General features: G+C 32.8%; 2 protein-coding genes across 2 annotated transcripts in view; both read left to right on the top strand.

Annotated features, from left to right (window-relative positions):
* Positions 1-27771, top strand: part of LOC133171812 (integrator complex subunit 2-like) — a 275651-nt gene that overhangs the window by 169448 nt on the left and 78432 nt on the right. The gene's annotated exons all lie outside the window — the stretch shown is intronic.
* Positions 3166-21412, top strand: LOC133172169 (microtubule-associated protein futsch-like). The gene is made up of 3 exons (XM_061307009.1): positions 3166-3330; positions 12845-18264; positions 18638-21412. Exons 1-3 carry the CDS (start codon positions 3319-3321, stop codon positions 20688-20690), a joined length of 7485 nt encoding a protein of 2494 aa, XP_061162993.1. The 5' UTR covers positions 3166-3318; the 3' UTR covers positions 20691-21412.

Below are 27771 nucleotides of genomic sequence, written 5' to 3'. Positions count from 1 at the left end.
TAATTACATGTATTTACACAGACATAAATATAAACAATAAAATGTGTTTCTTTGTTTGTTAGTATGGGAATTAACGTTGTAGCTATACGCGGGTTATATATTTTTTCCTGCAACAGCTGCAACATTAAGTCCCATACTAACAACCAAAGAAAGCATTAATCTAAACTGACAAGGGGAATGTGAGGCTATGATCAAAAGTTGTTCTTGGTATTGATGTAAGAAAATGCAATTTAGAGTCTAGAAGTTTGTTTTTAAAAATGCATTTATTATTTGTCAAATCATCACATTCTGTTCTACACATGTACACATGTATACGTTACACGTACAAGACTACATTAGATGATAATTGATTTGGTTTGAACATATTTCATTGTATAATACATACAAAAGAATTCGATACAAGTTCTTTCAACTTAATAGATCCTCTCCTTGTTATACAAACAATGAATACAATATGATTGTTATAACAAATAAATTGAGATAATTTACAAAAATTTATTTTATACAAGTAATATATATGAAAATTATGAAGACATATACTCTGAGTAATAATAGTTAATTTGTAATTGTACAATGTTTAATCAAATGTACATAAATATTTTTGCGTTTTGTATGTCAGTACGACCGGAATATACACACTAGCATATATCTGATAAAGTTGCTTCAATATAGCCTTGAAGTATCTCTCATTTCACTAGGGCGCCGTTTTATTGTGTTATTATTCCTCCTATTAGACGTGTTCTTATCTCCATTTCTTAACTAGGACAGGATCTGATTTGTCTTGTGTAAAAATTAAATACTAGGTAATATATCTTGTTTAAAGCCCAGACAGAATTAAGTTCTGTTGAACTCTTTTTAAAGTTTTCTTGCCTTGACGACCACAAAATCAAACCCTTTAAAAGTTCGGCGATTGTTTTATATTCCATAATTATATGCGTTTTGGTTTTTGCAGGTAGTATATATCTGGCGTCCATCTTTATTTTTAACAAAAATTCCAAGGAATGTTTCAGGATGCAGAAATGGGTCTTATATACCCCCGTTTATTTATCTTTCCATTATTTGTTACCTTTTTTAGTGATACCAAGCTTAATTTATCTGCAAACTCTTCTGTCATTTTTGATCATTTAGGTTTGTTTTTTTTCAAGTATAAGTATCAGTTTTGATGTCGTGTATAAAAAACATATTCTACCTCTCAAGCTTGTCAACCAAAATGAAAACAAAATAACACGAACATTATTCAAATTAAGCAACTGAATTCTAGCATTTTCTTATCTTTTAAAGTGTTTTTTATATTTTTATGAAATATAAAAAAAAGATTAATCTGTCTACATGTTGACGTCACTCAGCTATGATTTTGTGATATGAAAGGTATATACGGCGTAAATTAATATAATCCTCTGTGTGTGTTTGGAAGGTTATATTTTTAACAGGACACACGTAGTTATGTCTGATGGGTTAATCCAGAGACAATAGTTGACTAATTTTTTAAAGTAATTTTGGGAGGGGTATATTAGCTTTGTGAGTGGGTGTGAGGGTATGTGTGTGCGCAGAACTTACTTTTTCAAATAAAAAAGCCTATTTTGATATATAAAATTTGATATGCCATATAAATATGTCTTTAAATATATAATTCTGGTCGTAATAGCTTTACGTTTAATGTATATTTCTCTTTCATATCTGTTTTGTGTCCTGCAAAAAAAAAAAAAAAAAAAAAAAAAAAAACATTCCAGGAATATGAACCAGTTTTCAATTACGACTCACTATCTCATACATGTACGTTCTGCCATAATGAAAAATAATACTTTTAATGTCTATTATCACGAAAGAATTTGTAATCTATACGCCTTTTGGCATATCCCTTAGAAAGGAAATATTAAAAGGTGAACATGGGAACGGTGTTTTTCTTATAGTGGTTTTTACATGCACACGTATTACTTTTTCCTATACATGTAATGGATACTTTGGCGACATGATTTGAACGATGACAAGTACAAACAAGTTTTTTTTTTCAATTGCTTGAATGGACATGTCTATAGTTATATTAATTTTTTTTAGTATATTTAACTTTAAGTTTTGCAAAATTATAAAACAGATTTATTAAAAAAAAAATACTTTAAATGTTCATTTTGTAAATGTATTTCATATGTTTTAAAAGATTTTGTTAATTATTATTAATAAAAAAAATTAAATTTAAAAAAAATTGATGTTCATATTTTAACGATGCATAGAAAGTTGTTGCAAAAATGAAATAAGTTTGAACGATAATTGAAATGATATAAATGAAAGAAAAATAAAATCGTAAAGCTGTAATTGATCTTTGAATGACTATTCATATACATCTACCTTTATTTCAATTTTAAGACTTAGATGTCAATATCATATAATGAATGTTTCTGCATATAAAGTAATAATTTGTACAATTGTTATGGTCTCAGTAAAACGCCAGTATAACGATAGATAACATACACATGTTTATTACAATGTGAGCACTACTTTGTAGTCACTTGGTACGCTTCCAGATTACTTCATATACGGGCAACAAAGCCATTGGCAACAACTATCGAATTGTTTTCTACAGTACAGTAATTCTGTATATACATATACATGTAGTCCGATACTTATAATTTAAATATCCGACCAAACGAAACCTTTTATAATCATCATTTCATCCTTGGTAAACTTGATAAAAGAGATAGATGTGGTTTAGGTATGATTATTTTTTGATATGGCAAAACTAGAAGCGACAGGTTAGATTATGGTTGAGCGTCGAGTTGAACGTTAGGCCAAATACACTTTATCACTCATGAATGTCGAACACAAGAATTTATTTATATCAGGACATGCGACCAAAATGCTCGCACAGAGTTAAATGTACGCGCTAGACTTGCACGAGGGAACCCAGCTGATAGATGGTGTTTTGTGATTGCATGCATATACATATATTAGGGGATCTGTGTTCAACCTCAGGTAAGACTGATTCTGGAAGGTTACAAACAATGTTGTGTTAAAGCGAGTCCCTGTCTATTGTATTTAGCATTTATATTTTTTCCCCTTAATTTGTTTGTCTCGTTTTGTCTCTTGGTTTTAAAAAGACCACATTCATTGTTCCATTTCTGATCTAGAAAGCAATGTAAGGTACAAAAGATTAGAGTGACGTCACGCGCACCGACTCGCTTCGCTTGACAGAAGGCGACCGCCATTACATTGATTCCTAGCAAAGTGTGAGCGAGTGTCATGCTTTGAAAAAAAACTCTCATATCCTACATGGAATGTTTGCAGTAAATTATATTGAACGACTCAATAATACAAAAGGAAGCCATGGAAGATAAGGTTTGTTTATGATTTACCCTATATGCAGACTTTTCCCCATTTATTGTTATTTTTGCGGGTGTGTTGTGATGCTTCGGCTTTGCGTCGGGTTCGACGTACCAGGCGCAATAACTCGTATTTTCTTTAGATAAAAATAAAAACAAAATCAGACAACTAATGAAACTATCAAACTTAAAGTTTGCTAAGTACAGTCCGAAATGTTATTTTGTTTATTAAATGGTCAATACTTACCAATAAGAATTTCATATATCATCCACACAGTTTGTTTTAAAGTTGTAGTAGAATCAAGTTGGCATTGCGCCTGGGCAACAATGTGGGTAGGTTTCTACATCGTTTGAATTTTGGATAGTTTAACTCAATGGAAAAAAAATTTATGTCAGTCTTAATTTATCATACAAATGAGAAGGGATCGTAAATTAACATAATTATTGTAGGAAAATGCATGAAAAGACAGGAACACAAGTTCACGTGTTCACTTGACAGTCATACCGATAGTACAATAAAGTGTAGTGGTGACTCCAGGTGAATTGGTTTTGTGTTGTTTGCAATTATATTTTATTTTTCATTAGAAATTAATAATATAATTAAGTGGCACTAAAAAACGCATGCGTTAAAATGCAAATGTATTAAATATGATGTTTTACTTTTTGTGCAACATACATAAAAATATGATTAAAATTATGATAGCTATTGCAGTTTCTATAGTGTATATCTTTATAACTCATTATTCATAGAAAGTCCAGTTTTGAAATAATTATCTTTAAATGTAATATTAAAAGAGGATATTCAATCTTATATAGTTGAAATGGAATTATAATTTCATAAGTGAGACAGGATTTTTTATGGATATTTTCATGAGTGCATTTAGCATAAGTGAAAATATAAGGTAAAAAAGCATGTATTATGGGTGAATTAAATTGAACATCTTGCAACTGAAAAACATTGATTTTTCTGTTTATTATTTAATATCTTTGGTTTTCCTTTTCCCTTCATTAGGTTGTAAACAAAATTACCAAGTGAATAGAGTGATGCTGAAAAAAAAATAAGCCTGTACAATGAAACAATTTGTTTCAACATGTTCAAGTTTAAGTATCAGTTTTGATATAACAACTTACTCTACTTCTCAAGCTTGTCAACCAAAATGAAAACAAATGCTAATTTTAACTTGAAAATATTGGAGAATCAAATTTTTTGCCATTATATAATACTTAAAATTTGACATATGCACATCCATTTCCTTTTTTTCACTTAAAATAAAACATTTGTGCTATTTTCACAGTGTGAATATATGATATGTCTTGAGTAAACTTTGGAAAATATTAATTTTATTCCCCAGTTAAATTGCAGTATATTTGAAAATGTAATAAATAGAGGATTATCAATGTTTTGTCGTTGGATGTGGAATTTATTTCACAAGTGGAACAGGATTTATTTTTTAAAAATATTTTCATGAATGCAAAGCAATAGTGAAAAAGAAAATCTTGTCTCACGAATGAAATTAATTCCATATCCAGGCAACTATAAAATGTTGAATTTCTGTTTATTACACGTTCCTTAATTTTCCTTTTGCCTTTTTGTAGCACAGATTTGTAGGTTGTGACATCATTTATGATAGGTTGTGAGAGAGCTAAACAATTCTGTGATTGAAATATTAACAAAATAACAACAATACGTTCTATTTCCATTAGTGAACTCTTCAAAATTAGAGGCACGTTTGGTCGTCTGACTGGGACAGCATGGCGTTGTGGATAATACAAAACATGCCAATCTCAATCCAATTTTTAATGTTAAATGTATTTGTCATTCCAGTTAAAGAATAGAAGAATTTAAAGACATATGTAAGAGAGCGAGAACCCTAAATTTATCATCCATTAATAAAAAAATACGACATTTCCGAGGCATGTGTATTGTATTTAGATGTATCATACGATAAATAGATACATACGATCAACAATAGATATCGTTGTCATTCCTACTCTTGATGTATATAAAGTCCACAACAATAAAATATTTCATTTGCATTTTCTTAGGATTTGTTCATTGACATTCAACATATTGTTTACATGTTTACGTTACGTTTGTCCCTGAAATGCCGCGAGATTTGTACATTTTCCGATTTTTTCACAAAAGAGCGCACTAAGAAGTATAACTCTTCCATAGTGGAAATAGAGCGTATTTGGAGAAACTTGGTCATGCAGTTTAAGTCTGTGTTAGGATGTACTCTTGCTACAGGGGTTTAAAAATACAGTAGTCTGAGGTCCCAGACCAAAAGTTTATGGGGCAAATTAGTTAATTATCACTAACCAATGGTGCATAGGACCAGAAGTATTCAGCAGAAAAAAAAATATTTGAAAAACATTTAATTTTTTTTTTTTAAATTCAGAAGTGAGTAGTGTTACTTTTGATTTTTTCATAGCTGGTTCACCAAACACAGTTTAAGAACTACTTTACTAAAGTATTTTAAGTCACTAATACTTAAGATATGTCACATACTCCTGAAATTAGTTATATTATGAATTTTTTAAAAAAAAAGTATATTTTAGATAAGTACTCGTATAGCTTGAATTGATTCAAAATCGCAAAGAAAACGGGAGGTCAGTGTGCATCTTACTGAGCAACAGAACAATTAACTTGACCTTTTTGCACTTAAATTGTAACTCTTAGGTTAATCACTTTAATCTTTATCATAAATCCGATGTAATCGTGGCAAAAATATAATCTTATTTTACATAAAATAGTTTGAATAATATGTAACATTGAACAGATCATGCAAATTAATGCACATAAATTATTGTGTGACCTTTTTGCACTAAAAATGTATCATATTTAGGGTATTAAAAATCTTAAATAAGCAATAATTTTATTCTTGTATCAAACTTTCTATCACTTTAGTGCTAATTGGTTTGAAATATTGTATTGTTTAAAATAATGAAAGAAAACGTTGGGGTCAGTGATGTAAATTTTGCAATATTGGTCAAAATATGTGATTTTCAGGCAAAAAACTGTGTAAATTTTATCTATATATCTTCATTTCTTGGCAAAGTCTGTTGAGTGAATGTGTAAAATTTGTTCTAAAAAATATACATTGAAATCTATATTTAATATTCCTAACATATAATAACGGAAAATATTCTCTGCATAAAAATATGTGGGGCTAAAGTTCCAAGATAATAAATGTAGCAAATATGTAGATTTGAAGAATTTTCTTCTACATATCCTTCCACCACAAGAAATAGTCCCCATGAATTGTGTTTCTTTATGACTTTGTGAGCAGTTTTTAAATTGAATATTGTATAATTTGCATTGATAAATTCAAATATGTTATAAATATGGAATCATAATGAATAGTTATGAAGTTAGAGATTCTGACCGAACTTTTCTTAAAAGCTGACAAGTGACATAAATATACTTTAAATCACTGCATTTTTTTTTTTTAGAATTATTTAAAAATGTTTCAGTTTGATTGTTTACTTGTAAATTGACTATTGATATCATGTTATGCACTAGTCAGTTTCTCAAGCTAGTGAAATATGAGGGAAATTTACACCCCTTTGCTATTGTGTTATAGCCAAGGGAGTATTTTTTCAAATAACACTTTCATGAAAGGAAGGAAGATCAAGAGTTCTGCTGCACTTTTGATTTTTGTTTTTCACAGTAAAATATCACTTTCAAAAATATCATTTTTTCCCCAATGAATAAGTTATAGAACTTAATTGTTGAAAATGTAATGATATTTTTAGTTAATAAACATTAAACAGCTTTAATTTTGTTGTATAGAAAATTATTATAATCTCTGTTATAGCTGAAATAATTACAACTGTAGTAGTACTAGTTGCATTTGCATTTAAAATTGTATAGTGTAATTTTAAAAGAAATCCATATACTTTTTTCATCAATAGATATAATTATCCACAAAAGGAAAGTAAGGTAGATTAAATGAGATAGGTTAAGTAAGCTAAAACACATCTTAAACATATGAACTAAATGAAATCCTTACTCAAATTTAGTATAATATGTGAATGTTCATGTAAAATAAAATGAATTACAGGTCATTGAATTTGCTTCAAATAATGAAGTTTTTATAAAGTGAATGACAATGTGTATATATTCCTTTTACTCAGTTTAGTTTCTAAAAAAAACTGTACAAATAGAGGAGAATGCAAATGTAATATTTATCAAATTTAAAACTTTCTTTCTGTGTAGAAGAATTGGATATAAAAGTATAACATGCACAGAAAGACTGCTAAATTCCAAAAGAGTTAATTTAAAATACATGTAGAAAATTGTCAAAGGAATTATTAGAGACTTAATGCTGACACATTTAGTAAAATTAATTTGTTGTAGCTACTTATATAAATATATATACAGGTTCATCTCCTCTAATTTTATGCAACAATAAAATATAGCAATAATTTATGCATATAATTACAAATATATGTTGTATGAATTGATCCATTCTATGTACTTGTTCAAAAGGGCTCTCAAATTAGTGCTTAATAATACTCAAGTTCATTTTGAATGTTCTTTGTTATATACCCTTTGATGAAATAAATATAATCAAGTAAATAAAGGGATTAAACTTCAAAGTTATAGTGTTTGACAGAGAGAATTAGTTTCAGTCATTTTGCTTCTCACAAAAAATAGTACGGCCTATCAGTAATGCACTTATTTCTAGAATTGTTTTTAATATATTCTTTTATTATAAACAATAGTATACATTTATCAGTACTTGAAGAAGGATGAATTACCCAATTTATTTATAATTGAATGGATGATTAATGGCTAAATTGTTGATTGAAAACTGAATATTTTAAAACAGTGAATTGTACTGACAGCAAGACAAAGGCCTGACTTTTAGGGCAGTGTACTGAAGTAGGAGCAGGATACTTGTAATATGGCCTGTAATGCTCAACAGTAGAAAATGTTTAGTCAGTCATGCCACCTTGTGACAAATATTCCGGTACATTGTACTCAAAAACACTGTACACACACACACACACATACACAATGAAAAGTGAATAACGTATCTATCAAAAGTTACTTTCACATTTTTGCACTGTAGAAATTTGTGATTACATGCAGTTGATTTGCTGTATTGAATGTAGGGATTTAATTCTTTTTATGAGATTGACTGAAATGAAAAATACTGGAAAATAAAAAAAATCATGAAACTTTGCTATACTGATTCTGTCGTATGACCACAAAAAACATACATGTATTGTATAATGTTTAACTTAATTGTTATGAATTTTCATATTCTTTTTTCTATAAAGCAAATACATTTTACACATGTATTATTATGTATTGATAGGAAAATGAATAGGAAAATGAGGGTCCCTGGATCTGAATATCATTTTGGCAGTGTTCCAGTATTTGTTCATTTCACCAGCACACTGCCATCTTTGAATTATAGAACTCACTAGACACAATAAAGTCCATACAATACTGTATCACAAGTGCTTATACTTGCCTGCATATTCCTTCAACATCTTTATACAAACTTTTTTGTTCCCATTAAAACTGTTTTTAATCCTTACTCTAATGCTATTGCTCCACATCATTGTACTGAGGAATAATCATCACTTAAGTGCCCAATTTAGCTGTTCTGAAAGAAACTGAAACTTTGGTAAGTTTAAATATGCATATAAACCATAAACAATATGCCCAATATGTTTTTGTCTTGTGAAAGAATATATAGGACATTAAACATATTTTGATACAAATATTTTTGTAGTAATAGGTGAATCAGTAGTTTTAATTTGGTATCTTTTTATGCAGGCCAAACATGTACTTAAACAAATTTTAAGATATTTTATTAAATTCTATTGTACAACACAATGATACACTACTTGTATCACTTGTATACTTGTAACATTTGTATAATTTTTCATCTGGGCATTACTACATCATTTCATTTGGATTTGCTATTAAGAACTTTAAATTTAAATAAGCAAATTCATCAATTAATCACCAACCTTACTTGAATGAACTTAGAGTTAATGAACTTAAAGTTGAATTTCATCACATGTAGTTCAGACACTGTAAATTAAGAATAAGTGTTAATCGCTAAAATGAAATTTGTTTAATAGTATTTCTGTGAGCTGCCTTTTTCTTATCACATGATCTATCTGTTTCCCAGTGAAATATTGTCAGCATGAAAATAATTTTTTTTTAAATTCATTGAATTCGTAGATAAAATTCTGTGTCAGAAACACTCTTTACAGTGATTTTTTTCCCCACTGTTGCTCTCAAAATATTATCCCGCTCTTTCAAATGACATGCTCTCTCAGATTAAGAAGTATTTCACGAGTATAATTACACAATATACATTATAATTGTTATGTTGAATGAATTAATTGCCCTTTCATTCCTTGACGACAACATGTGTACATGTAGACACATCTGGATACATATGTAATAAAAGGAATAATGACAATAACCCCTTCCCACCCATAAAAAAAGGTTAAAGAAAAATATCTGCCAAACTCTGTGTGTGTATTCAATATTTGTTAAAAGAATACAAGGTTTTGGAACATGTAAGAATTCTCTGTCGATATAATTTTTTGTTTTGTTTTAGTTATTATACCCCAGCTTGAAAAGTGGGGGGTATATACTGTAGTTGGGGGTGGGGTTACAGGTGTCCGTCCTTCCGTACGTCTGGGTACCCATCTCCTATCTGCAACTCCTCCTATACCACTGAATAAAATTTAATCAAACTTTCACAGAAACTCTCTTATATAGTTTTATTGTGCACCTCCTTTGTTATTTTTCGATTGGGCATATATGTATTTTTAGCCTTAGCAAAATATTTACATTTCCAACTGTTTTCTCTTTGATAATTCTTTGAACGTATTTACAACTGAATTAAAAAAAAAAATTAAAGTGAAAGATCATGTTTCTAATATCAAGTCAATCTCCCAGGCTGTCATTTTGACTAGGACGTTATTAGGCGGGGACTATGGAAATTAACATGTTATGCTTCGTGTATTTCATTTTTATTACACAACATTTTTGATCTATTTTAATATTTTTATTTCACATATAAATGTAAATATAAGGACACAACGTCTCATTTGTTGGGTTTGTCAGGGACATACAACAGTTGGAAAAGTAGGATACAAATTTTGCATAACGGGCTTCAATGATCCCACATTTCCAACTGTCGTTGATGTCCCTGACAAACCCAACAAATTAGACAGTGATTCGTTATATTTACATTTATATGCCAAGGACATCAAAGACAGTTAGAAACACGGGATAGTATTATCCCACGGTTCCAACTGTCGTTGATGCCCTGGCGTACCCAACAAACTAGACAGGGATTACTTAAATATGAAAAATGCCAATCTAATGGTAAAGGGGTACTTTTATCCGCATCTCCTCCTATACCACTGAATGAAAGAGACTCTCACAGAGCTTTATTACGTAGTGTCATTATGCGCATTCGGTATTATTTTCCGATCGGACAGACATATAGGGTCTTCCATAGCAAAACTGATACTGTCATTGTTGCTATAACATGGGGGGGGGGGGGTGTTGTTACCCACCTTAAATCCGCAACTCCTCTTAGACCACGGAATAAAATTTAATGAAACCTCAAAAAATCTATCTTACACAGTACCATTTTGTACCTCCGATTGGACAGATACTTTGTATTAGGGGTCTCCTTAGCAAAACTGGACACAGCCATTCTTTATCAAATTGGGTGTAGCCATCTCTTATCTGCCACTTATCCTATGCCACTGAAAAAAATATTAATCAGATTTCAACAGAACATTTCTTACTTAGTCCCACTGTGCACCTTTTAGTTCTGATCGGACAGATACTTGAACTGTCTCACAGCAAAAATGGAATTTGCTGTTATACTCTTCTAGGAGCGGCGGATATCATTTTGTGAGCTCATGAATGCTCACAGTTCCTCTATTCTTTTTTTTTTTTTTTTTTTTTTTTTGAAACCTAATATCGCTTGATAAGCTTTCATCAAAAGAGAAACATTTTAAATGTTTAATAATGTAAATAAAATGCCTTATAAATCCATAAAGTAGGTCATGGTTTTCTGAAGTACTCTATAAATTCCCAGGAATTATACATTTATTACGATTTTGTATTTCTGACATTGAATTTTATTAAAGAAAAACTTCAAAGCGGGTGAAATTTAAAAAAAAAGTGTTTCAAATACAATCTCAGAAAATACGAGATGCTAACGGAAACGGAATAGTTTTTTGTAAGAGTCTGTCATTATTAAAACATGAAATTGCTTTTAAGTCCTTTTTTTCTGTCAAGAACTAGAAAATCAGGAAGTTGGATAAAATTCTTTATCAGCTGATAACATTGGTTACGTTGAATTTAGGTTAAAACACAAATGGAATAAAACTTCCTTATCATTATAGACAATACCATGCGACGTTTGCAAATTTTTTTAGAGTTGAAAATGATCCATTTAAAAAAAAACAATAGACAGGAAATGGAAGCATCAATGGTGTTTCGCTATCAGTGGAATGTCTGCATATAGCATTTAAAATGAAATTGATCATGATTTAAAGATACCTTTTGACTGCTGTCATGATAACTTGCAAAGAGGCAAGTTTAACTTTCGCTTGTATGTTGAATATATTACATTTGTGAACCGCTTTTGGCATGATAGTTGAAAATTTTTTCAAAAAAATTCTGAAAGAATATGTTTATTTGATTCTTTATGTACAGAAATTAATGTGACACAATTTAAGATCGCTGACAGTTTTTGGAAAACATACAGAAATTATTTCTTATCCACGGAATTATTATGCCATTTGTTCCGTGCATTTACCTAGAAATAAAATAGGAAGCGTTTAAGACTATATTATATAATGGTTGTTTGATCGTATATTATTTTACGTCCCATTCGAGAATTTTTCACTCATAGAGAGACGTCACTATATACCGGTGAAGAGCTTCAAATTTAGACCTTTACACGGCACTCAGGGCCATGGAGCAGTGAGGGTTCTTTATTGTGCCAACGCCTACCGTGACACGGGGCCTTGGTTTTTAAAGTCTAATCCGAAGGACCGCGACTTTCCCTTCAAAGTGCCGAGTGCTTGGCAAAAGAACAGTTGCTACCTAGTTTTTATCGACTTAGGTCAGTCGCGACCATGATTCGAACACACGGCCTTCCGATCAAGGAGCGAGCGCTCTACCGACTGAGCTACCGTGACGGTTATAATATATAATGAGGAATATATGCAATGTATACGATATATCCATGCTCATTTTCTCTTGATATCATCTATTGAAAGTGTCTATGAAAAACAACTTAAAATTATTTATCTATTACCTGTTACTAAATTAATTTTTAAATAATCTTTCTTCATCCGGATATTCGGTCATATGAATAGAATGTCCATGCGATTTTGTTTAATAGAGTTGCCACTATAACAGGAATTTTTGTGAAAAAAGATTACTCTTTCAAACATATACTATTATTTTCTTGACATATCAGTGTAAAATAAAGATGCCTGACTTCTTTTTCTGTTTTCAGGAGTTGTCAAACACTCAAGATAAGCTGATAACCAGAAGCAAAGCAAAGACCTCCGTAGGCCACAGGAAAATTGTCAACTACCTTGAAAAGATCAGCAAAGACGAATCAGGGGCCCCGGTGAAATGGAAATTCAGTAAGAAAGGAGTTAAGTATGCTCAAGGTATTAGTAAACGTATTACAAAATCCAAGACAGAGAAAAAGTTAAAACGTCTTCAAAGTCACCCACTAAAAATGGAAAATACAGACTCAGTTGGTGAAAATACTTCTGAGAATCGCCAGTTTGTAAAAAAGAAACCAGGCAGAAAAAAGAAAAAGCTTGAGAATGTTCAAGAAACAGAATCCAAATTAGAAAAAAATGATGAGGACGAAGATGCTTTACAAACTGATAATTTGATAATCAGCATCAGAAGACTAGACTCGGAATCATCTACACCTGGAGCAACTGAACGTATTGTCACAATAAAACATCCTTCTGAGAATGTTAAAACTGCTGAAAAATCCATTCAGGAGAATCTACTCCCTCAACCTGCTCCTATTAAAAAGCGTGGCCGTCCAAAGAGTATTCATAAAATGATTCAAGAAAAGGTTAAAGCTAGTAAACTAAAACTAACCTCCAACAAAGTAGAAGTGAATTTAAGGAAACCCAGCAACAAGTCTGAAGCACTTCGAAATTTGGAGAAGGTTGTTGCTGTGAAACGAGGACGCCCGCGGAAAAACAAATTGGAGACAATAGAAAACATAGAAATAAAGAAAGAAGGTATGGGAGAAAGTGAATCCAGAGAGCAGTCTGTATCAAGAGTTGATTCAGACATAGAAAGTATCGATTCAAATATTAGTGGTTCATCTTCAAGACAGAAAACCAAGATTCGAAAGACGTATCAGGGAATACGACTGGGACCAAGGAAATTGCTCCGTAGTCAAGATAGTTTAATGACTCGTAGGAAAAAAGTTACACTTTCATCTGTTGCAGCTTCAAAATTTAAAAGAAAGCGAACATTGAGTAGTGATTTTGAACTCCTTGATGAAGTTTCGTTAAAAAGAAAAATACGCAAAGAAGAGTTGGATGATGTCAGTCGTGAATCTTCCATAGATAGGGATGAGAACAGACAGAAAGCTCAGACGAATGATGAGAAATTTAATGTGCCAAAGCCACAAGAAAATGCGGATAACAGAAGAATTGACTCTTCTCAAGTAGTTTCATCAGAAAAATTAATTTCACAAGCAAAGCCAAAGATGACCATCGATGAATCAAATGACAGTAGAGAAAATAAATCATCAGAACCTGAAAAATCAGTAACAAAAGTTAAAAGGCGAGGGAGACCACCGAAGAAACTATCTGAAAAATATCAAAATAAAAATTTTGAACCTGAGGAAATGCCGCAACCGTCGAGAAAACAGATATTTCACGATAGCACAATTCCGAAATTATCAAAAATTAAGCAGGAACATCCTCAGAAAAAAGCAGAAAATGCAGATAAAAACAGCTCTCCTCTCATAGAAATTTCAATGGAAGAGAGCACTGAACAGTATACGAGCAGTCGAAGTGTCTTTACATTTGGCACTCTGAAAATTATTGGACCAGGTGGCGTTAAACTTAAAGGTAACTCTCCTTTGAAACAAGTTTATGACACTGCTACAGAAAAGCCTCATTGTAAGATGAAATTATATACAGAAACCTGTACTGAGAATGCAGAAATTGGAAACAAGGAGAGACAAAGTAAAAAACACGAAAATATTTCTTCAAAGGCGATAAAATTACAAGAAAAAAGTAGTACTATCACTTCATCATACGAAAAAGAAGGAAATGAAATTGGAAGAGATGGCAAAGCAGAAAAAATACAGAAAATGAAAATTCATCCCGAGAAAATGGAAGAGGAGCTTGGTAATAATGTAGATGCGAATAAAGATTGCTCCCAAGCTCAATCCAATGAAGACGAGATAAGTCGACTCAGCACTTCTACAGATGAAATATTATCTAAAGAAGCTGAGGAAACAGGCGAACATGAAAATGTTGACACAATCAATTTGAAGCCAGAAGAAAATGAAGAAATGATAGACAGACAAGGTGAACGATTATGTGTAGATAAAGTTTCCCAGTACATAGAATCTGAAAAAGAAGAAAGTAAGAATGAACAGAATCGGGCAACTCCCCCAACACTAGATGCAAATCTAATAACAGAAGAAAACAGCTCAAGAGAAGTGCTTGAGCAAAATCTGGGCCCACCAGAACCACAACTGACGAAAGTGGAATGTGAAGCTGCATGTACTGACGAAAATGCAACAACTGGAACTGAAAAGGTTGCAATTGAAATTATCAATGATGAATGTCTGAACAGCCAACGAACAAAAGAAAATGAAGGCATTGCAGGTGCTAGAGAAAATGAAATAAATTCAAACACGAAAGAGGAAGACTTTGAAAGTGATGCTTATGTTGAAAATTTTAAGGATGCTCCGTCTCCAAATGAATCAACAGCGTATAGTTCAAATTCAAAGAAAACTCTTGAAACTGAAAAACAGTTTTTAGAAGAAACGACGACGAGAATATACGAGAAGCAACAGGACTGTACTGAAAGATCAGATATCATTGACGAAAAAGACATTGATATCAGAAGTACTATAAAACCCGATTCTTCAACTATATTTGTTGCAGAAGACGAAAGTAAAAAACAGTCCGTTAATGGCAAGGCTATAGAGGTGGAATCCACAGGAGATAATGTATGCCAAGAAAATATGGAAATGAATGAAATAATTGAGGAGAATATCGAAAAGTCAGATGCTGCTCTGGATAGTACTACTAAATTAAAAGACGAGACGACTTTGATTACAAACTTTGATGAGACAGGCAGTAGTGAGATCGGGAAAACCGACGAGGAAGAAAGTAAAGAAGGTAATTTTCTTTCTGAAAAGAGAATAGATTCTGCAGAAGAAATGTCGATGGATGAATCCGAAGAGTCTACAGCATTTTCAACAGAAAATAACGAAATGCATGAAGAAAAGATAGCATCAGAAGAGAAAACTGAGAACGAAGATGAAATAATTCTCCAAGAACATCAGAATAAAGATAACATAGGCAAAACATTAACTAGTATTGATATTGTGGTTAATGCAAATGCAGCATTGCAAAATGTCATACGAGAAGATACGGACAATTTTTCAATTCCAAACCGAATTGAAGAGGCAAACTCCGCCTCAGTCGGACAAGTTCCGGCAGAGGAAAGTAGTACAGAAACTTTTTCAAAAGATGCAGATCAGAAACCAGATTACATACCGAGCGATTCTGAAATTCCAGGACTTTATTTTAGAAATATACAGAAGAAGACCACCGATGAAGAAATTTCCGTCAATTCTTGTATGCAATCAGAAGTGACTGATGTCTCCGATGATGCTAAATTAGATATTTCTATAAACGATCAGCTGACAGAGAAACTAGAGATAAATGTTGATAAAGATGAAAATTCGAGTTCTTCAGAGCTAAGTCTTAATCACAGTGGAAACTTCACCACTCTCAAGGATGATCACCTAAAGGTGACAGAGGAAGGAAGCCCAGAACATGGAGATCATTCATCAAAGAAGAAAGCTGGGAAAAACATTTCTCCAACACAAAGAGTATTCCAGCTTCGACAGAAAGCGTCACGGTCACCTCTTGAAATTATTGCAATGAGACAGAGTAAAGAGGAGAGAGAATACTTATTAGAACAATCCCAGAAAGCCTTTAAGAGAGAGGAAAAACAAAGAAGGTTGAAAACAAAACAACAGAAATTGGAAAACAATTTTGAACAAGTACATGTGAACACTAATCAGAAGGATGTTTCTGATATTTTTGAAAAAGTTCCGTCCCCAGCTAATGTTGTTGCTGCGTCTGTAGAAGAACAACCACGCTCTCTTGACACAGACAGACAGGAAAAAAGCATGATGCTAGAAGAACTATGTAAACCATGTCATGTTATTCTTATCGACTTCATGAAGTATCTTAATGTTACAGAAAAGTCAGACATGGACTCGGAGGATCCAATATATGAGAAAACACAAGAAGGAAATGAATCAGAACAGCAAAACAAGGAAATGACAATTCAGAAAGAAGAAGGAAAGATAGAGGAAGTGAAAGAAACTTTGCTTTCTGAGATGCAACCTGAAGCAAAGAAAAAACGAAGACCATCAGCTCGTAAACAGGCAACTGGATATCACTTCAATAGAAAACTGACTGCAGAAATAGTTCGATATCCTGAGGACGAACGTGCAAACCAGTCTGATTCTGTTGTTCCACCACTTAGACTGAAAATTAAGCAGAACTTGATTCTTGAACCAAGGAAGAAGCTTAAACCAGGGAGACCAGCAAAAAGAAAAGCGAGAAAAAGCATGAGTCCTAAAAAGAAAATCAATTTCACAGAAAATAGATCCAATCTTATGCAAGAAGGTATAAAGTTGCTAAGTCAGGAAGTGGTAAAGGGTGATTCTCCACATCCTCATGTGCCGAGTCCCCGACACGATGAAGAGAGTGATTCTGATATGTGCGAGTGTGTATATAATCAATGCGGGTTTCAATCAATTCGCAAAAATGTAGAAACACATGTTTATGTTCATTTGAAGAACACCAAAATGACATGCATGAGATGCAGTAAAATATTCAAGAACAGTAGTATGGCATATGCACATTCTGGAAAAGAACATCCGAATGAGGAAGTACTGATAGAGCCATCGGAAAAGTGTGATGTTAAACAGTACTACAAAGTTCTTAAATCTCCATCTTCAGCACCATCATCTTCTCCCCAGCAAATTATTCCACAAGTAGAACAGTCTCCAGAGGCTGTGATAATTAAAGTTGTGCTCCCTGGAAATAGACAGGGAAAGGGATGTTATTGTTGTAGCTATTGCGACTTCTCCTCTTCCTTACAGCAAGATATTCTTGATCACATCAACGATAACCATCGTCCTGATATTCAGTTTACCTGTTCATTATGTGATAAACAATTTTTTGGGAATAAGGATGGCATTGCCGATCATTTTAAGACGGAACATCCAAATGAACCTATTATGTACAAATCTTCGCCTGATTTTTATGATTCTAGCAAGGGTGTTGTGCACAGTCATTCTGTAAGCACTAATGATAAAGGAAACATTTTTGAAAAATTTTCCGATATGTTTCCCCGAGAGAAAGCAAGTGCAGAAAGCTCCCCAAGATCAAGTAAATCACGGTGGCACGAGAAAACTTCAGCGGAAGCAGATAGCACGACGGTGGAACATGACGATATGCACAAGGAACCTGAATCAACTGCTAAGGGAAGTGAAGAAACGCTAATTAGAATAACTGAAACAGAACCTGTGGAGGACGGTATTGAAGCTCTTGCAAAAGAATATGGAAATAAAAACACGGCAGATGAGACTGTAATTGAAAATGTGCAGACAGGAGAAAAGAAATACCGGTAAGTCACCCCTTTTTTTCTTTTCTTCGATTTGACCGTTTTTGACAATCCTGAATGAAAGAAGGGAAAATGATATTGATTTATTGTTATTTATTACCCTATAAGCAAAAATTTTAGCGAGGATTCAGTTTTGGCATTTTTAGTGAGGGTGTTGAGGTCGCTAAATTTAAATATCGCTTACAATTTATTGCACATTAGAGGTAACATTATCTTTCTAATCGCCATAAAATTGCTAAAATTACTTCTCGCAGAAATTAAATACTGATTTTTAAGGACAAATAGCTAAATTTGCGTCTCGCTAAAAATTCCACTTTTACGGTAGTATGAATAAATAGAATAAATATTTCTATTTAAAAACTTTTATCTTTTAAAGTGATGATACCAGCCAAGAAGAATCCAATGATATGGGTTTGAAGATAGTGGATGTAGTAAGTTTAAGAGATCAGGCGGACATAGATTGGTCAGACACACCTTCATCTTTACCTCAGTCACAAAGTGCTTTTGGTAATGTTCCGTATTCACAGGTTCATAATCAAGATCATCAGAGTCTTTCTCAAAGCAATGTGAGTATAGTATCAGCACTTACTTCACCAAGACAGTACCCTAATTTGTATTCATCCACCATTCCTCCTAGGGCAGTTCCTAGTGCAATTGTAGGTGTACCTCAAAGAAAGGTACCACCTTCATCATATCCACTTGCACCAAAGAAAAAGAATGATGGAAAAACGTGCACAACATACAAGTGTGAAAAATGTAACGTGCATGCACCAGTTCTAGCAACAATGGTGGAACATTTGAGGCTTAGTCATAGAGACATAGAGAAATTATTCTTGTGCCCATACTGCAGGCAGTATGAAGGAGCAACAGAACCAGACATACACCGTCATATCAAACAGTATCATCATCAAAATATGCAACAGAAAAGCCCACCAGTAGCTTTATCTAGTGCTGCCAAACAACATCTTCGAACTATCCAAGTTGCATTAGGAGACAGTCATTCCTCAACGGATAAAGTAGTTATGGAAAAAGATATTTATAAGTGCTTGAAATGCAATGGACACATGCCATCTTTGGATTTCATCTATTCACATCTTGAAAAACAACATAATGAATTTTTTGTTAATGCCTGTCCTGAATGCAAGCGTTTTAGACATAAAGATGAACAGGTGGTGTTTCAACATATAAGAGATGTACATGGAAAAAGCACTGAAAATGTAACTCTCTCTGTGGCAATCGAAGAGAATCTTTTCACAAGGGTACAGTGTTTGACAAAAGGAAAAGTAACACCTTCAACAAAGTCTCAGTCAGGTGCCGCCAGTGTTTCTTTACAAGGTCCAAATGTCTCAAGAATAACTACGTCTGTAACCCAGGAACGTGGTAGTTTATCAAATCAGATCTCTCAAAATCCATTATTAAGGCCAGCAATCCCCATCGTCTCGCAAGTTCGCCCATCATTCCCTTCACCACAGTCAATGGCTTCTCCTCTTCTTCAACAGCCACCCCAATTTCTGAGCAAGTCTTCTCTGCGTAAGTCCAGACCAGTGCATAGGGATGCAACAAGGTCGTTTACTCCTAGAAGTGATGCTGACTTTCCTGGATCTTCAATGCAAGGTTCTGGGAATGTAAATGATCCTCCCCCATTGATGAGAGCACCACCTCCTCTTATCAGATTTCAACAAACACAGTTTGGTAAATCCATAAACTCTCCTCAAGAACCGCTATCGTCACAGACTGATCCTTCTGTTCGAGGCACATCCTTTGGTATGACAGATAGATTACAAAGATTACATAGTCCTAATTCCAGTAGAATGAGTTCTCCAGTGCCATCGGCAGGGGATTCCGCACCTATTGTCAGTCGTCCTGTGTTAAAAGTTCCAAATGTTCGCCCAACATTATCATCTCCACCAACCACTCAACCACCACCGTACTCAGTTGCTATTGTTTCACGAGGAAATGCAGGAAGTGTACTCGATTTGTCTCGCCAAATGTCTTCACCTCCTGCAAGGCTTGTACACAAACCAAATCTGGAAGCCGAGGATGTTTCTCCGGATGCCTTCCAAATATTTAATATCAGACCAGGCACTCCTCAAAATGATCCGAATTTGAATAATTATAACCAGTTTCAAGTACGACCAAGTAGTGCGCCAAATTCTAGAATGCTTTTAGGAATGCAGTCAAGCCCCAGAGTGCAAGCATTAACTCAGCAGATGCAAACTGCCAAGGGGATTACACAGCAGAGACACTATTTACCGAGACAAAGGTTTGCTTCGCCTAATGTTGTGGTTAGTGATAAAAACATGCCAATTGAAGGTAGAATATTTAAGTGTCCATACTGCCCACAAATAATTCCTCTCAGCATCGCCGAAGTTCCTAGACATATTGAGCAGAAACACCCAGGGTGTTCAATTGTTTTTCACAGGATTTGATGTATGTCAATACATTGATGTCAAAAGATAAAAATTAACACTGTAGGAAGATCATTATTTGTTTTGGTTAGTGTGATTTAAATTCGATTTTTATGAGCTCAGAGCTTTATGAATGCACCATATGAAATCAAACTACGAATTGATATCATATAGTTATGAAGAAGTATAGGATTTCCCATTCCTTATTTCATAGACATGTTTGGGAGATGAGAATTTTTTTAAATGTTTGCATAGATAAAATACATATGTTTGAGAGATTTAAAACGCGGCAATGCTATTGTTTTTGCGAAGTTATTGGGAAGATTTTGTTGTAAATTGTATGCGTGTTTTATGTTTTTTTATTAAAGCATTGACCAAATGATGAACACTAAGTACTTTGTAAATGTGTGCACTCATATTTTAAGAGCGTCAGGAAATAGTTCATATTGATCTCGTTTTTTTTAATGTGTTCACATCTGAAGTAAATTTATTAAAGTCGCATTATAATTATAGTGAGTATGATGAATGTAAACTTTTGTAAATGACAAAAGGATAAAGAGCGAAAATTTGTCCCACTGTTATGCGTTAGAAGAACTTTCTAGGGCATTATTTATTTTTGATCATCTTTATCATCTTTTTCACATGGACCATAATTTTCAAATACACGTATATTGTACATTCTGTGATGTGATAACTTTTGTACAAAAGAAAAGACGTTTTGCAGAATAAATAATTAATTATCAGTGTTATTTTTACCAAAGAAATTTAGTTTCGATGCTAATTGCCGAATATGATAGAATAATTTGGCATTCACTCTGGGAACAACGGGAAAGTCTTCTTTTTATGCAAGAAATACAAAAGACTGGGAAAATGGATTGATGATAATTCGATGAATATTAATGATTGATTATTTACTGAAATATAATCTTTTTGCACTGGACTGTAGTTGATAAGCACCATAAACGAAGGATTTTTTTTTTTGTTTTTGAATGGAAGAAAATTCTTTTTGATAACGTTTTATCAAACCGTGGGGGGGGGGGATATTAAAAATGTATACCAAATAAATTTTCTTATCTCCCATACAGAAGGGTAACATTGCTATTTTTCAATATTTCTTTCAATCGAAATCTAATTAGAAAATCTTTAATTGAGTAAAATGAAAAAAAATACTCTTGAAAATGTTTCTGGAAACTTTACAGTAACAAAACTTCATATACTCGTATTTCCGATTTTTTTTTCAAAAATTATTTTTAGCTGTTGCATTTTCCCACTTTTCACAAAATTATGTAGCTTGGTCAAACATAAAGTTGTTTAACTAAACAGATATCACTTCTTTAGTCAGAGAGGTGCCTATTCAAGCAAAGATATTTAATTTTTGGAAGAAAAAGTTTGACCAAGATTAATTAATTGAACACTCAATTGCATATATTTTCCCCTTTAAAGTAAACTTCTGTCCAATAATTGTCTTTGAACATTTTTTTACTGGGTTAAATGCCAGGTACCATATGTTGAAAATGGAAAAAAAAAACAACTTGTTGACATACAATTACACTATATAATTTTTTTAATGTCCAAAAAAGCACTTTTTTCTTAAAAATGACGTAATAACAATGGTTGATTGTTTGTTTTATGTCCCCTGCGAGATTCATAGTAACAGTGAAGAGATTATCAATGAATGAAAAATGGAGAATATTGATTTGTTTTTCTTAATTAAAAATCAAGATTGAAAATCGGTTGAATAGCCTTATCTAGGTTTTATTATCTCTAAACTTGTTTCAAGCGGTTTTATTTGATAAAGGGACAGTTGAAAGATATTCTTGTCTAACTCGGAAGTGAAGAATAATTATGAATACATCATGGCAAAGATTTGAAATACTTTTAACGACTTTTCTATTTTGTTTTCGCAATATATATATACAATTACAGAAAAATAAAAAAGTGAAAATATTTCCTTGAATTACGAGGTTTCATTTCATTGATAATTACCAAGGAAAACACTTCGAAAGGACACCTCAAATAATGTAAACAATGCTGTGACGGTTGGGGAGCTGTGCACTGATCAGCAGTCAAACGTTTCGATTTAAAATTATTTTATTCATTAAACACGAATTAGATCGAACAATGGGCATAAATGCCTATAATCGTTCTTTCCAAAGGTCAAAGTATATATGATAACTACTGATGCATTTAAACACTTGGAACATATGTAAAATAGATAAAATGTTTCGCAAGCCTTAAGGAAAAGAATAGTTATAACTTTATAAAATCATGGCTTTTATGTTAGAAAACACGAATCTTGCCGTTTTTAAGCTGGAAAATTTTAGGAATCTGCGACAGAAGTTAATGAGAATTGTGTTAATTTGAATCCTTCGATCTCTTTATTCAATACGGGTTTTACTTTAAAACCAGTGGCGGATTGAAGGGGGGCGCACCCGGCGCGCGCCCCTTTAAATTGTCAAAGTTGGCGTTAATCATAGTTTCATCGAGAAAATGTTAAAATGTCTACTCGGTAGACTTCATTTTTACCCTACAAATTCTCTAGAATCCAGGAGCTTCTGGGGGCTTCGCCCCCGAGCCCCCAGGGGCTTTGCCGTTAAATAAATAAACTACACAATATGGTCGGTGGAAATTTTTACATCGACGATAGTCTTTTGGTTATGGACGGTCAATCTTTTATGTATGAACATTTAGCAGAAAGAAATAACCAAGAAAATATGCCGATAATTGGAGCAATCTCAGAGAGGACACCGACACCGAAGACGAGGCCGTTGACAACTCGGGACTAAGACTAAATAGAACGAATTGCTAAAGTTTGACTTCGTAACTATTTATAAATATGGGAATTTTACATTCTCCTTCTTCAGTATTTTAATCAATAATATATAAATAAAATCCTGTATGTCTTCCATCTGTTCCAGCAGTGAATATCATGCACTAGAAATGACAACTCTTCAATGGTGCCCTACGCCATTACAAAGTTCACAACATTCGGTTTTCCTACTATATTCTATGCGAGTTGGTTATTTTATTATTTATTTATTTATTTTAAATGCCATTTTCTTCAAATATTTTATAGTACAGAAAAAAATCGCGATAGGGAATAAATGATTGTTCTGAATGGAGAAGAAAGCCATCGCGTTTGCAGAAAAAGGGCTCCTTTTCAACTTTCGACCAAGTCCAGGAAATATGGAAAAAATCTTCCTAAAACCTTTCTTGTAATGTGCACAAGCCACAAATTATACCTTTCTAGCTGTCAATTATCCAGTGATCAGATCTTTATTTTCTAACAGGTTTAATAGACGCAACAAATAAGCCGTTTTGTATACACAATAATTAAGTACTTCGCTTGACCAGGATTGACACCTATGACGTCAGAGCAATGGCGCCTAACATCGGCAATCAAAATATGCATATTGAGAAATTCAAACTTTGAATCGCTGAAACATCAAAAATATTAATTTTCTAGCAAATAATTTTAAATATATGATCTAAATAACATGTAAACTTTGTCATATCAAAAAATGTTGAGACGTGATAAAAACCCTTTAAAGATACATAACGCTAACAAAAATTTGATGCATGGATTTATATATATATTTTGACTGAGTTTGAAAAGAAATGATATAACTAATAAATCCCTAAGATATAAAGAAATCGTAAGTTTTCCTTGAAGCTTATGTACGAGGGGTGATCAAAAAGTTCGCGAACTATCTCTATATTTAAAAAACCACAATTCAGATCAGAATGAAATTTCACACACATATAGTCATACACATGTTCTATAAATAGCAAATGTTAAATAATGTTTTGCTCCGTGTTTGTGACGTCACAATATGAAAATTACGTCAGTATGTAGGTCACTTGTGACAAAAAAATGGTTGACTCAGTCGTACTCGAGCAACGAACGGCTATAAAGTTTAACGTATATCTCGGAAATTCCTTTGCAGTAGAATATGTTAATTTGTACAAGGTTTATGAAGACAAAAGACTTACCAGAAGTTCAATCATTAATTGGATTGAATGTTTTAGTGAAGACAGGGAGATGGTTAAAAATGATGTTTGTTCTGTTGCCCAGCGAAAGCAGGCCGGTGAAAAAAAGTGTCCTTAGTTGAGCAATTTGTTTTGAAAGATCGCCAAATTACAGTAAGAAAAATAGTTGAATATCTGAGCAATAATATAATTATTAAATCCCTAAAATATCGTTTACTTTAGACTTTAAACATATGAGATATGAAAAAATGAAGGTGCTCATACGTTTTCCACATTGAATAAACGACGCTCCCGAGACAGAGGACTCGGGTTGTGATGGTCGCCATGCTAATTCTGGGAAGGGATATCCTTATCCACCCATCCTATTGCCGAGATTTGGCCATTTCTGACAGATGGTCTGTTCTTGTTATAAAAAATTACTTGCATGGAAAGAAATATAAGACTCGGAAAAATCCCTTAGCTTCCGTGAACAGACCGCTACGAAGCATGTCACGTGACCGCCTGGATCACGTGATTCGCGCATGGGCAGAACAATGGCACTTGTGCATTAAAATCGGAGAGGACTACTTTAAAAAATAATAAACGCTAAAACCTCATTTTATTTCTTTTAAGGAAGTAATTCAATTAGTTCGCGAACTTTTTGATCACCCCTCGTATGTTACTTTCTGTCGTTTCCAATGTAATTCTATACAAAATAATCTTACAAAATTCTCCCACTTTACCTGGCAAACAGGTATAACGAACAGTATTCAAGCCCAAAAGTCTATTGAAACAATACAAATATCGGAAGCAGAGCAAACACGGACCTCTAAAAACATCAGAGGTGGGATCAGGTGCCATGGGGGAGTAAGCATCCCCTGTCGACCAGTCACACCCGCTGTGTGCTCATTGTCATGATCGAGCAAACGGAAAATCTATAGATAATTCAGTGTGATGGCCTAACAACGTCAGTCAGCATTCAATTAATGATAAATTGTTTTTGCTGACAAGGTCATTGTATCGACCATAGAGCTTGCGAAATGATGACTTTAAAGGAGACTGATGATATCCTTATTTCATCAACTTGTTTGTCAATATCTTGCTTCGTTTTAGAAATTATACGTAGAGCATGCCCTTGCGTATCGAATCAACTGGGAGATATAAACCCCTTATGGGGGTGGAAAGGGTATATTGTTACATAAGTAAGGGACGTTGCCGATTAAAAAATTGAAGTCAAGTTTTTTCAAAAAGTTTTGTTAGTAGGTTACCAAAAACGTCTTTTTCTAGTAAAATATCCAAATATGAAACAGATGTGTCATACTCTGTGGTATCTTTTATTTAATTCATTGGGATATATCGAGTTGACATACGAATGGAGGTAATTTTGTTAATTGATAATACGTCATCGATTTATCTAAATGTCGAGTTGAAGGCCACAGCAAGTGTCTTCTTCTCATGTTTAAGTTTTTGAATAAATTCTGCTTCATGTGAGCACAAAAATAGGAATCTAAGGCAAAGAAGGTAAAAATAGATTGTCTTCCCTAATCTTAAGTCACACGCAATACATAGAAAAGAGCAACATTGCAATTTTATAGATATCTAGAAATCTATGAATTTACAAAAAGGTCAACGTTTTTAGAATTGAAGCTTTTCATCAGTAAAATTTCCACCAGTGGTTTTTATGACATACTATTGCTTTAACATGATTTTAATCCTATAATGTCTTACAGAATGATTTATTCTACATCTTGTATTTTGGAATTTCAAACTTACTTAATGCTATGTAAAGGAATGATTTTTAATAATTTATGAATTTTTTGCTCACAAAGGATTAAAAAAATAATAAAAAATAAAGAAACTGCAATAAATGAGATAAGAATAGAATAAACACATGTGTTATCGAAAGTCAAATGTTGGAAGAGAACACTTAGGCATAAGAAAAACATTCAGACGAGTAATGTGTTAAATCATGGAAAGAAAATTTTGAACAATGATGGAGTCAAATATTTTAGAAAAAGGGTGTATTGTGAAATATTGCAAAAATATCCTACAGGTAAGGTGGGGAGGGTAATATGGGGAATAATGGTATATTAGGTCCACATGTGGGAAAAAAAATGTGGTCAAACATTACAATGATTCACGATATCGTTCTTCCAGATATTATATCCATATTGTTTAAATTTGGTGGCTGCATGTAACATCTTCTATAAATTGTCTATCATTGGTTATGCTGATATGTGCTTTAAAATATCACCTAGTATGAGATCTTTTTTAAGTTTTATTTTAACAGTATAATAGAATCATAAATATTTACAAATTAATCTGTAATATTTTGTTTTTCCAATTCATTTAACGAGACGCACTCCAAATGTACTCAAATGCATGTTTGAAAACATATAATAGCGTTGTATGACAATATACATGTTGGTACTTCTTTAAATCTGTTTTTTCTATATAGACATTATTTTAAACCAATTCATTAAAAAATACTAGTAATATAAATTTAGTAGGGATGGCAATTTGTAACCAGTTAACCGATTAATCGGTTAGAAATTCTGTAATCGGTCAGTCGAAAAAAAATTTAAAAAGTAAAAGTAAATTTGAACGCAATTTCTTGAAATTCATTTTTAAAAAAAGAAAAACGTGAAATTGTTAATTAAGCTTATTCACATATTTATTCAAGCTGCATGATTTGGAGGTAATTATGGCTCTCGGGATTGGGAGTGTGGGGTAATTGGTCAGTTTGTAAAGTTTTAATTACTATTAAAAATCCAGTCTTATCCCCGACTGTCCTATATTTCTTTATTGATATTGATTAAATCAACGTTGAACTATATGAATCGGTATTTTCATTTTTTGCAGTTATCTATCAAATAAAATTATTAAATAAACATTGTAAATAGTGATATAGTTCAGATAGTTTTGAACTTGTGTGACATCTGCTCTGGAAATTATCATTAATTCATGATTATCTTCTTTTTTTTTCTTGTCTATTGAAATTGAAATAAAACATATAATGTAAACCAACTTTATTTCGCATGCGAAAAAAAATCCACAAGTTTTGCGACCTACTTTAACTCGCGAATATTCATCGCCGCGAACCATTTATTTTGCTTTATATTAGTAGAGAATG

The sequence above is a fragment of the Saccostrea echinata genome, unplaced genomic scaffold (genome assembly GCF_033153115.1).
Source record: "Saccostrea echinata isolate AGI-Se365-2 ecotype Australia unplaced genomic scaffold, CSIRO_AGI_Sech_v1 ptg000054l, whole genome shotgun sequence".
Taxonomy (NCBI): domain Eukaryota; kingdom Metazoa; phylum Mollusca; class Bivalvia; order Ostreida; family Ostreidae; genus Saccostrea; species Saccostrea echinata.
Note: the sequence above shows the minus strand (reverse complement) of the source record. Positions and strands in the feature narration are given on the sequence as shown.

Bases quoted from the DNA above. Each gene is read 5' to 3' on its own strand.
- LOC133172169 (XM_061307009.1), top strand. The intron at 18,265-18,637 runs GTAAGTCACCCC...TATCTTTTAAAG, and splicing joins ACAGGAGAAAAGAAATACCG to TGATGATACCAGCCAAGAAG.